General features: G+C 39.6%; 1 protein-coding gene across 1 annotated transcript in view; it reads right to left on the reverse strand.

The window, feature by feature from the left end:
- IQGAP2 (IQ motif containing GTPase activating protein 2) overlaps positions 1-13166 on the reverse strand; it is a 373896-nt gene that overhangs the window by 337161 nt on the left and 23569 nt on the right. The window contains exon 3 of the mRNA XM_053701383.1: positions 12940-13118. Within this exon, the coding sequence (XP_053557358.1) occupies positions 12940-13118 (179 nt within the window). The remainder of the gene's footprint in view (positions 1-12939; positions 13119-13166) is intronic.

The following is a 13166-nucleotide window of genomic DNA, read 5'->3' on the forward strand; positions in this document are numbered from 1 at the left end:
TCCCATTCTTTACTAACAATGTACGCCACCCGCTTGGATATAGGAAAAGCTTCGGGGGGCCCCGGGGCCTCTAAGAACTTTTCCATTTTACATAGTGGTTCTGGAATGACCAGATAATCACAATCATCCAAATTGGATAACACCTCCTTAAGCAGAGCGCGGAGATGTTCCAACTTAAATTTAAAAGTAATCACATCAGGTTCAGCTTGTTGAGAAATGTTTCCTGAATCTGAAATTTCTCTCTCAGACAAAACCTCCCTGGCCCCCTCAGACTGGTGTAGGGGCCCTTCAGAAACCATATCATCAGCGTTCTCATGCTCTACAGAATTTTCTAAAACAGAGCAGTCGCGCTTTCACTGATAAGTGGGCATATTGGCTAAAATGTTTTTGATAGAATTATCCATTACAGCCGTTAAATGTTGCATAGTAAGGAGTATTGGCGCACTAGATGTACTAGGGGCCTCCTGTATGGGCAAGACTGGTGTAGACGAAGGAGGGGATGATGCAGTACCATGCTTACTCCCCTCACTTGAGGAATCATCTTGGGCATCATTTTTACTAAATTTTTTTATGACATAAAATACATATAGTTAAATGAGAAGGAACCTTGGTTTCCCCACAGTCAGAACACAATCTATCTGGTAGTTCAGACATTGTAAACAGGCATAAACTTGATAACAAAGCACAAAAAACGTTTTAAAATAAAACCGTTACTGTCACTTTAAATTTTAAACTAAACACACTTTATTACTGCAATTGCGAAAAAGTATGAAGGAATTGTTCAAAATTCACCAAAATTTCACCACAGTGTCTTAAAGCCTTAAAAGTATTGCACACCAAATTTGGAAGCTTTAACCCTTAAAATAACGGAACCGGAGCCGTTTTTATATTTAACCCCTTTACAGTCCCTGGAATCTGCTTTGCTGAGACCCAACCAAGCCCAAAGGGGAATATGATACCAAATGATGCCTTCAGAAAGACTTTTCTGTGTATCAGAGCTCCACACACATGCAGCTGCATGCCATGCTGTCCTCAAAAACAAGTGCGCCATACCGGCGCGAAAATGAGGCTCTGACTATGATTAGGGAAAGCCCTAAAGAATAAGGTGTCAAAAACAGTGCCTGCCGATATAATCATATCAAAATACCCAGAATAAATGATTCCTCAAGGCTAAATATGTGTTAATAATGAATCGATTTAGCCCAGAAAAAGTCTACAGTCTTAATAAGCCCTTGTGAAGCCCTTATTTACTATCTTAATAAACATGGCTTACCGGATCCCATAGGGAAAATGACAGCTTCCAGCATTACATCGTCTTGTTAGAATGTGTCATACCTCAAGCAGTAAGAGACTGCACACTGTTCCCCCAACTGAAGTTAATTGCTCTCAACAGTCCTGTGTGGAACAGCCATGGATTTTAGTTACGGTGCTAAAATCATTTTCCTCATACAAACAGAAATCTTCATCTCTTTTCTGTTTCTGAGTAAATAGTACATACCAGCACTATTTTAAAATAACAAACTCTTGATTGAATAATAAAAACTACAGTTAAACACTAAAAAACTCTAAGCCATCTCCGTGGAGATGTTGCCTGTACAACGGCAAAGAGAATGACTGGGGTAGGCGGAGCCTAGGAGGGATCATGTGACCAGCTTTGCTGGGCTCTTTGCCATTTCCTGTTGGGGAGGAGAATATCCCACAAGTAAGGATGACGCCGTGGACCGGACACACCTATGTTGGAGAAAAAGGCAGTAAAACAAACGAAATTTTTACAGTACATGTAATAAGGTAACAGAGCATTGCACCCACTTGCAAATGGATGATTAACCCCTTAATGCAAAAAACAGATAAAAAAAACGACAGACGTTTTTTAAAAACAGACACAACAAAACTGCCACAGCAGAGCTGTGGATTACCTTCCCTATAAACGATTTTGGAAGTCTTTTTAGCCCTTTAGAAATGTCCTGTAGTATTCATGGGACTGCTGAGGGAATCTGGATAATTCATTTTGTAATTTTAACTGCGCAAAAAAGCGCTAAATTAGGCCCCTCCCACTCATATTACAACAGTGGGAAGCTTCAGTTAACTGTTTCTATGCAAAATTTAAGCCAGCCATGTGGAAAAAACTTAGGCCCCAATAAGTTTTATCACCAAACATATGTTAAAAACGATTAAACATGCCAGCAAACGTTTTAAAACACATTTTTACAAGAGTATGTATCTCTATTAATAAGCCTGATACCAGTCGCTTTTACTGCATTTAAGGCTATACCAACATTACAGTGTTATCACCAATGTACGTTAAAAAACGATTAAACATGCCAGCAAACGTTTTAAAACACATTTTTATAAGAGTATGTATCTCTATTAATAAGCCTGATACCAGTCGCTATCGCTGCATTTAAAGGCAAGGTAAACTTGTGTGCACTCGTTAACTATTTCTGAAATATCATTTAAAATTAGCATAACTTTCATTCATCATTTTCTATGGATCTATATATATAGCCGCAATTCTTATTTTTAAAACTTCATACATCAACGATTCCTCGCCCGCCCGACTTTTCTATAGAAATGATTGACACTTCGCTACCACTGTGTCCTCCAATCAATGCTTTCTCCACATGGTGGTGAACACAGCATATTGTACGTCATAGGAGCGCAGAGCGCATGCGTCCGACCGTAATCCTCTACATTATTGACCGCGCGCGTTCATGAGTCGCGCATGCTCAGTGAAAATTAGTGTACTTTAGCAAACAGCTGCGCAGAGAGAGATCTCGTAAATAGTAAGTATAATCAAGTTGATAGTTTACGGACAATAAGGTAAAAGACTCTGTCTGATACATTCAATACAATGTATCTTACGGAAGTTGAGCATGCGCACAAGTTTTTTTTTTATCCGTGAACGCGCAAAATGCCGACGTCGATAGCGGGTGGCTTGGGTCTCTACGATGAGACAAAGAAAAAAGGAACTAGAAGGGGGTGGAGTTTTACACAAAACGGTAGGGATAAAATAATTTATTTTTCATCAGCATACGTTATGCAAAGTTAATAAAAAGTTAGCGACTGCATTTCAGTGTTAAATAGCACACTATAGGTGTTTGCAAATGTACCGCACTTTACCTTGCCTTTAAGGCTTTACTTACATTATTTCGGTATCAGCAGTATATTTTTAGTCAATTCCATTCCTAGAAAAATATTTTACTGCACATACCTTATCTGCAGGAAAACCTGCACGCCATTCCCCCTCTGAAGTACCTCACTCCTCAGAATGTGTGAGAACAGCAAATGGATCTCAGTTACGTCTGCTAAGATCATAGAAAAACGCAGGCAGATTCTTCTTCCAAATACTGCCTGAGAAAAACAGCACACTCCGGTGCCATTTAAAAATAACAAACTTTTGATTGAAGAATAAACTAAGTATAATCACCACAGACTCTCACGACCTATCTATGTTGAGGCTTGCAAGAGAATGACTGAATATGGCAGTTAGGGGAGGAGCTATATAGCAGCTTTGCTGTGGGTGGACTCTTGCAACTTCCTGTTGGGAAGGAGAATATATTCCATAAGTAATGGATGATCCGTGGACTGGATACACTTAACAAGAGAAAGTGAGTCATTGTGAACCTCATTTGCATATCTCACCCAGAATCCATTGCTGCATTGGAAACAGTGTAATCAGAGAGTTTCTGTGGTAAAAGCAAGTCTTCTGACATGTCTAGATTTGTAAATGGTTTATACAATGAGTTATTTTCTCTACATTTTGGATTTAGTGGAGGATTTTAAACTCACTTTTCGCCTCCCCATATTTTAAATTGCTGTTGTATATATATAACATAATGCAAAGTAAATTTTTAACAGAGGTTTTACTCACTGAATGTCAGTGGTTTTAAAGGGACATTAAACTCAAACTATAATTCCCCGTAAAGTATTTATCCAAATAAATAAAAAAAACTCTGAAATGCACTTACATTATCTATTTTGTCTAATTTTCATATAATTTATCTCTGAAATTTATAGTGTTTCACTTCCCCAGAGTGACTGGAGTGGATTCCTACACACTGCACAGTGATTGGTTAATATATGCAAGAGCTTGTTTAAATCTGTCCCTAATTAGCCATAGCAAAGGAATTAAGATACACAACATTCAATGTTGAGGGGTGTGTACCAGTCCTGCAAAACATTTTACTAACAAAATGAAAGTTTGAAACGGTTAAGTGTGCAGATCTTTTGTAATTCTGTGAATCATTCTAACGCATAAATAAAAGAACAAATGGGACTTAATTATTTTGTTTCTCAAGGCATGTTTTCTGCTTCTTTATTTCCTACCTTTCTACTTTTTCTTTCTTGACTATACAGAAAATAGAAAAATTGGTTAATAAGGGACCTTTATTATCACTTCATATCAGGGTCCTAGGTACAAAATAACAACATTTTGAGCCTGCAGTCAGCTATTAGTCAAGTCTGCACATATATAGGCGCACCTCAGAGATATTGCGGGTTTGGTTCCAGACCACCGCAATAAAGTGAATATAGCAATAAAGTGAGTCATAATAATTTATTTATTTCCCAGTGTATTTAAAAGTTATAATTTAAACTATACTGCAGTCTATTAAGTGTGCAATAGCATTACAGCTAAAAATAATTTAAAAAAAAGTACATACCCTAATTAAAAAATACTTTATTGCTAAAAAATGCTAACCATCATCTCAGCCTTCAGTCAGTCATAATTATATGGTGTATATATAATTCCTGTGTATTTGTGTGTTTATAAGTATATATGTTGGAAAAATGGCCCAACAGACTTGCTCGACACAGGGGTGTCACAAACCTTCAATTTCTAAGAAACGCAATAAAGCAAAGCGCAATAAAACTCTTAAATGATAGAAACAGAATTTATGTTTACCTGATAAATTACTTTCTCCAACGGTGTGTCCGGTCCACGGAGTCATCCTTACTTGTGGGATATTCTCTTCCCCAACAGGAAATGGCAAAGAGCCCAGCAAAGCTGGTCACATGATCCCTCCTAGGCTCCGCCTACCCCAGTCATTCGACCGACGTTAAGGAGGAATATTTGCATAGGAGAAACCATATGATACCGTGGTGACTGTAGTTAAAGAAAATAAATTATCAGACCTGATTAAAAAACCAGGGCGGGCCGTGGACCGGACACACCGTTGGAGAAAGTAATTTATCAGGTAAACATAAATTCTGTTTTCTCCAACATAGGTGTGTCCGGTCCACGGCGTCATCCTTACTTGTGGGAACCAATACCAAAGCTTTAGGACACGGATGAAGGGAGGGAGCAAATCAGGTCACCTAAATGGAAGGCACCACGGCTTGCAAAACCTTTCTCCCAAAAATAGCCTCAGAAGAAGCAAAAGTATCAAACTTGTAAAATTTGGTAAAAGTGTGCAGTGAAGACCAAGTCGCTGCCCTACATATCTGATCAACAAAAGCCTCGTTCTTGAAGGCCCATGTGGAAGCCACAGCCCTAGTGGAATGAGCTGTGATTCTTTCAGGAGGCTGCCGTCCGGCAGTCTCGTAAGCCAATCTGATGATGCTTTTAATCCAAAAAGAGAGAGAGGTAGAAGTTGCTTTTTGACCTCTCCTTTTACCAGAATAAACAACAAACAAGGAAGATGTTTGTCTAAAATCCTTTGTAGCATCTAAATAGAATTTTAGAGCGCGAACAACATCCAAATTGTGCAACAAACGTTCCTTCTTCGAAACTGGTTTCGGACACAAAGAAGGTACGACTATCTCCTGGTTAATGTTTTTGTTAGAAACAACTTTTGGAAGAAAACCAGGTTTAGTACGTAAAATCACCTTATCTGCATGGAACACCAGATAAGGAGGAGAACACTGCAGAGCAGATAATTCTGAAACTCTTCTAGCAGAAGAAATTGCAACCAAAAACAAAACTTTCCAAGATAACAACTTAACATCAACGGAATGTAAGGGTTCAAACGGAACCCCCTGAAGAACTGAAAGAACCAAGTTGAGACTCCAAGGAGGAGTCAAAGGTTTGTAAACAGGCTTGATTCTAACCAGAGCCTGAACAAAGGCTTGAACATCTGGCACAGCTGCCAGTTTTTTGTGAAGTAACACAGACAAGGCAGAAATCTGTCCCTTCAAGGAACTTGCAGATAATCCTTTCTCCAATCCTTCTTGAAGAAAGGATAGAATCTTAGGAATCTTTACCTTGTCCCAAGGGAATCCTTTAGATTCACACCAACAGATATATTTTTTCCATATTTTGTGGTAAATTTTTCTAGTTACAGGCTTTCTGGCCTGAACAAGAGTATCAATAACAGAATCTGAGAACCCTCGTTTTGATAAGATCAAGCGTTCAATCTCCAAGCAGTCAGCTGGAGTGAGACCAGATTCGGATGTTCGAACGGACCTTGAACAAGAAGGTCTCGTCTCAAAGGTAGCTTCCAAGGTGGAGCCGATGACATATTCACCAGATCTGCATACCAAGTCCTGCGTGGCCACGCAGGAGCTATCAAGATCACCGACGCCCTCTCCTGATTGATCCTGGCTACCAGCCTGGGGATGAGAGGAAACGGCGGGAATACATAAGCTAGTTTGAAGGTCCAAGGTGCTACTAGTGCATCTACTAGAGTCGCCTTGGGATCCCTGGATCTGGACCCGTAGCAAGGAACCTTGAAGTTCTGACGAGAGGCCATCAGATCCATGTCTGGAATGCCCCACAGTTGAGTAATTTGGGCAAAGATTTCCGGATGGAGTTCCCACTCCCCCGGATGTAATGTCTGACGACTCAGAAAATCCGCTTCCCAATTTTCCACTCCTGGGATGTGGATTGCAGACAGGTGGCAGGAGTGAGTCTCCGCCCATTGAATGATTTTGGTCACTTCTTCCATCGCCAGGGAACTCCTTGTTCCCCCCTGATGGTTGATGTACGCAACAGTCGTCATGTTGTCTGATTGAAACCGTATGAACTTGGCCTTTGCTAGCTGAGGCCAAGCCTTGAGAGCATTGAATATCGCTCTCAGTTCCAGAATATTTATCGGTAGAAGAGATTCTTCCCGAGACCAAAGACCCTGAGCTTTCAGGGATCCCCAGACCGCGCCCCAGCCCATCAGACTGGCGTCGGTCGTGACAATGACCCACTCTGGTCTGAGGAAGGTCATCCCTTGTGACAGGTTGTCCAGGGACAGCCACCAACGGAGTGAGTCTCTGGTCCTCTGATTTACTTGTATCTTCGGAGACAAGTCTGTATAGTCCCCATTCCACTGACTGAGCATGCACAGTTGTAATGGTCTTAGATGAATGCGCGCAAAAGGAACTATGTCCATTGCCGCTACCATCAAACCTATTACTTCCATGCACTGCGCTATGGAAGGAAGAGGAACGGAATGAAGTGTTTGACAAGAGTTTAGAAGTTTTGTTTTTCTGGCCTCTGTCAGAAAAATCCTCATTTCTAAGGAGTCTATTATTGTTCCCAAGAAGGGAACCCTTGTCGACGGAGATAGAGAACTCTTTTCCACGTTCACTTTCCATCCGTGAGATCTGAGAAAGGCCAGGACTATGTCCGTGTGAGCCTTTGCTTGAGGAAGGGACGACGCTTGAATCAGAATGTCGTCCAAGTAAGGTACTACTGCAATGCCCCTTGGTCTTAGCACCGCTAGAAGGGACCCTAGTACCTTTGTGAAAATCCTTGGAGCAGTGGCTAATCCGAAAGGAAGCGCCACAAACTGGTAATGCTTGTCCAGGAATGCGAACCTTAGGAACCGATGATGTTCCTTGTGGATAGGAATATGTAGATACGCATCCTTTAAATCCACCGTGGTCATGAATTGACCTTCCTGGATGGAAGGAAGAATTGTTCGAATGGTTTCCATTTTGAACGATGGAACCTTGAGAAACTTGTTTAAGATCTTGAGATCTAAGATTGGTCTGAACGTTCCCTCTTTTTTGGGAACTATGAACAGATTGGAGTAGAACCCCATCCCTTGTTCTCCTAATGGAACAGGATGAATCACTCCCATTTTTAACAGGTCTTCTATACAATGTAAGAATGCCTGTCTCTTTATGTGGTCTGAAGACAATTGAGACCTGTGGAACCTCCCCCTTGGGGGAAGCCCCTTGAATTCCAGAAGATAACCTTGGGACACTATTTCTAGTGCCCAAGGATCCAGAACATCTCTTGCCCAAGCCTGAGCGAAGAGAGAGAGTCTGCCCCCCACCAGATCCGGTCCCGGATCGGGGGCCAACATTTCATGCTGTCTTGGTAGCAGTGGCAGGTTTCTTGGCCTGCTTTCCCTTGTTCCAGCCTTGCATTGGTCTCCAGGCTGGCTTGGCTTGAGAAGTATTACCCTCTTGCTTAGAGGACGTAGCACTTGGGGCTGGTCCGTTTCTACGAAAGGGACGAAAATTAGGTTTATTTTTGGCCTTGAAAGACCTATCCTGAGGAAGGGCGTGGCCCTTACCCCCAGTGATATCAGAGATAATCTCTTTCAAGTCAGGGCCAAACAGCGTTTTCCCCTTGAAAGGAATGTTAAGGAGTTTGTTCTTGGAAGACGCATCCGCTGACCAAGATTTCAACCAAAGCGCTCTACGCGCCACAATAGCAAACCCAGAATTCTTCGCCGCTAACCTAGCCAATTGCAAAGTGGCGTCTAGGGTGAAAGAATTAGCCAATTTGAGAGCACGGATTCTGTCCATAATCTCCTCATAAGGAGGAGAATCACTATCGATCGCCTTTACTAGCTCATCGAACCAGAAACACGCGGCTGTAGTGACAGGGACAATGCATGAAATTGGTTGTAGAAGGTAACCTTGCTGAACAAACATCTTTTTAAGCAAACCTTCTAATTTTTTATCCATAGGATCTTTGAAAGCACAACTATCTTCTATGGGTATAGTGGTGCGTTTGTTTAAAGTAGAAACCGCTCCCTCGACCTTGGGGACAGTCTGCCATAAGTCCTTTCTAGGGTCGACCATAGGAAACAATTTTTTAAATATGGGGGGAGGGACGAAAGGTATACCGGGCCTTTCCCATTCTTTATTTACAATGTCCGCCACCCGCTTGGGTATAGGAAAAGCTTCTGGGAGCCCCGGGACCTCTAAGAACTTGTCCATTTTACATAGTTTCTCTGGGATGATCAAATTCTCACAATCATCCAGAGTGGATAATACCTCCTTAAGTAGAGCGCGGAGATGTTCCAACTTAAATTTAAATGTAATCACATCGGGTTCAGCTTGTTGAGAAATTTTCCCTGAATCTGAAATTTCTCCCTCAGACAAAACCTCCCTGGCCCCCTCAGACTGGTGTAGGGGCATTTCAGAACCATTATCATCAGCGTCCTCATGCTCTTCAGTATCTAAAACAGAGCAGTCGCGCTTACGCTGATAAGTGGGCATTTTGGCTAAAATGTTTTTGATAGAATTATCCATTACAGCCGTTAATTGTTGCATAGTAAGGAGTATTGGCGCGCTAGATGTACTAGGGGCCTCCTGAGTGGGCAAGACTCGTGTAGACGAAGGAGGGAATGATGCAGTACCATGCTTACTCCCCTCACTTGAGGAATCATCTTGGGCATCATTTTCAGTGTCACATAAATCACATTTATTTAAATGAGAAGGAACCTTGGCTTCCCCACATTCAGAACACAGTCTATCTGGTAGTTCAGACATGTTAAACAGGCATAAACTTGATAACAAAGTACAAAAAACGTTTTAAAATAAAACCGTTACTGTCACTTTAAATTTTAAACTGAACACACTTTATTACTGCAATTGCGAAAAAGTATGAAGGAATTGTTCAAAATTCACCAAATTTTCACCACAGTGTCTTAAAGCCTTAAAAGTATTGCACACCAAATTTGGAAGCTTTAACCCTTAAAATAACGGAACCGGAGCCGTTTTGAACTTTAACCCCTTTACAGTCCCTGGTATCTGCTTTGCTGAGACCCAACCAAGCCCAAAGGGGAATACGATACCAAATGACGCCTTCAGAAAGTCTTTTCTATGTATCAGAGCTCCTCACACATGCGACTGCATGTCATGCTTCTCAAAAACAAGTGCGCAATACCGGCGCGAAAATGAGGCTCTGCCTATGATTAGGGAAAGCCCCTAGAGAATAAGGTGTCTAAAACAGTGCCTGCCGATATTATTTAACAAAAATACCCAGATTAAATGATTCCTCAAGGCTAAATATGTGTAATATATGAATCGATTTAGCCCAGAAAATGACCACAGTCTTAATAAGCCCTTGTGAAGCCCTTATTTACTGTCTGAATAAAAATGGCTTACCGGATCCCATAGGGAAAATGACAGCTTCCAGCATTACATCGTCTTGTTAGAATGTGTCATACCTCAAGCAGCAAAAGACTGCTCACTGTTCCCCCAACTGAAGTTAATTTCTCTCAACAGTCCTGTGTGGAACAGCCATGGATTTTAGTAACGGTTGCTAAAATCATTTTCCTCATACAAACAGAAATCTTCATCTCTTTTCTGTTTCAGAGTAAATAGTACATACCAGCACTATTTTAAAATAACAAACTCTTGATTGAATAATAAAAACTACAGTTAAACACTAAAAAACTCTAAGCCATCTCCGTGGAGATGTTGCCTGTACAACGGCAAAGAGAATGACTGGGGTAGGCGGAGCCTAGGAGGGATCATGTGACCAGCTTTGCTGGGCTCTTTGCCATTTCCTGTTGGGGAAGAGAATATCCCACAAGTAAGGATGACGCCGTGGACCGGACACACCTATGTTGGAGAAAAGAGTATATGTGAGACTGGAATAACAGAGTGGTCTTAGGGAATCTTTGCCTCCTCCTAGAGGCCATGAGTTGAATCGCAGGAGTAATGGCTTGTAGACTACAGGAGTACAGGAGGATTGCTTTGGAGGCCTGGCTATGGTACCCCTGAAGGTAAGTGTTCAGTAGACTTTCCTGCAAAAGATCTGAATTGCATACAAACTATGTCTCTTTAAAGGGACAAAAAAGATAATAGTATAATAGGATTTTATTATTGCACTGTTGCTTGAATATAACTATGAGTTTAACCACTACAAATAGTTTAACACATTATTAAAGTCACTTCCAGAGCAGCATTACTGGGAGCTAGCCAATGAATGGAGTCTACTCACACGTCCCTCTTGTAATTGGCTCGCCAGATGTTTTTAGTTATGCTCATATAAGAGTATTATTATGCCCCTTTGAGAGACACATTAAGACAATGCAGGGGTTACATATACAAACATGTAATCACTATTATTACAGAGTGAGTATTACAGAGCCAAAAAGCACAATGTTGATTTGGCATCAAACCCTATCTCAATATTAAAAAAAAAATCAGAACATTATTAAACCTCTAAGTTTTAGCAGTTTAGATGGGTACCCTGAGCATTTGTCTCTCTCTAATGGGGGAATAAGCCTAATAAAGAGCAACAACTTAGCCATGATCAATTCTCTTTGTCAAATTATGTTTTACTTCCTGCTGTTTGTTTGCTCAACCTAAAACCATAGCTTTAGATTCATCTGCTATTTCATTTTATGTGTATTATACCAAATGCTGCTATTCTCAGTGCTCACAAAATAAAAGCAGTAGGTACGACACACTTATTAAGAGGAGACAAAACCACAACCCCTAAATTAAAAAATTTAGGAGCAATTATTAGCAAAGAATGTATTTATGCATTATCATGTTTTTATTTACTGTAATTTAATGTAGTTCTGCATGGTGAAGCATTTACCAATAAGAAGAATGTATTTATGCATTATCATGTTTTTATTTACTGTAATTTAATGCAGTTCTGCATGGTGAAGCATTTACCAATAAGAAGAATGTATTTATGCATTATCATGTTTTTATTTACTGTAATTTAATGCAGTTCTGCATGGTGAAGCATTTACCAATAAGAAGAATGTATTTATGCATTATCATGTTTTTATTTACTGTAATTTAATGCAGTTCTGCATGGTGAAGCATTTACCATTAAGAAGAATGTATTTATGCATTATCATGTTTTTATTTACTGTAATTTAATGCAGTTTTGCATGGTGAAGCATTTACCAATAAGAAGAATGTATTTATGCATTATCATGTTTTTATTTACTGTAATTTAATGCAGTTCTGCATGGTGAAGCATTTACCAATAAGAAGAATGTATTTATGCATTATCATGTTTGTATTTACTGTAATTTAATGCAATTCTGCATGGTGAAGCATTTACCATTAAGAAGAATGTATTTATGCATTATCATGTTTGTATTTACTGTAATTTAATGCAGTTCTGCATGGTGAAGCATTTACCAATAAGAAGAATGTATTTATGCATTATCATGTTTGTATTTACTGTAATTTAATGCAATTCTGCATGGTGAAGCATTTACCATTAAGAAGAATGTATTTATGCATTATCATGTTTGTATTTACTGTAATTTAATGCAGTTCTGCATGGTGAAGCATTTACCATTAAGAAGAATGTATTTATGCATTATCATGTTTGTATTTACTGTAATTTAATGCAGTTCTGCATGGTGAAGCATTTACCAATAAGAAGAATGTATTTATGCATTATCATGTTTGTATTTACTGTAATTTAATGCAGTTCTGCATGGTGAAGCATTTACCAATAAGAAGAATGTATTTATGCATTATCATGTTTTTATTTACTGTAATTTAATGCAGTTCTGCATGGTGAAGCATTTACCAATAAGAAGAATGTATTTATGCATTATCATGTTTTTATTTACTGTAATTTAATGCAGTTCTGCATGGTGAAGCATTTACCAATAAGAAGAATGTATTTATGCATTATCATGTTTGTATTTACTGTAATTTAATGCAGTTCTGCATGGTGAAGCATTTACCATTAAGAAGAATGCAAGTCAAGAGCATATTTAAGCACATTTATCAATATTAGTAAGGTTGGTAAATTACAGAGTGATAACACTAAGAAGCTACCTTTAATTTTGCATTGTCTTCTTTTATTTTCTTGGCTTCTGAAAGTTTGTTGTGGTACTCCTGGGCATAGCCTTCTTCAACATTAGACAAAATTGCATTTGGGTTTCTCAAAGTAGTCATTGTTTGGGTAGCAACGCCTTTGTCTAGGGCTTCATTAATTGCAATTACTGCAGCATGTACTGTAAAAAAATCAAAGCAAACATTATTATAATACTTGTTAAAAAGTG

This window comes from Bombina bombina, chromosome 2 (genome assembly GCF_027579735.1).
Source record: "Bombina bombina isolate aBomBom1 chromosome 2, aBomBom1.pri, whole genome shotgun sequence".
Classification (NCBI taxonomy): domain Eukaryota; kingdom Metazoa; phylum Chordata; class Amphibia; order Anura; family Bombinatoridae; genus Bombina; species Bombina bombina.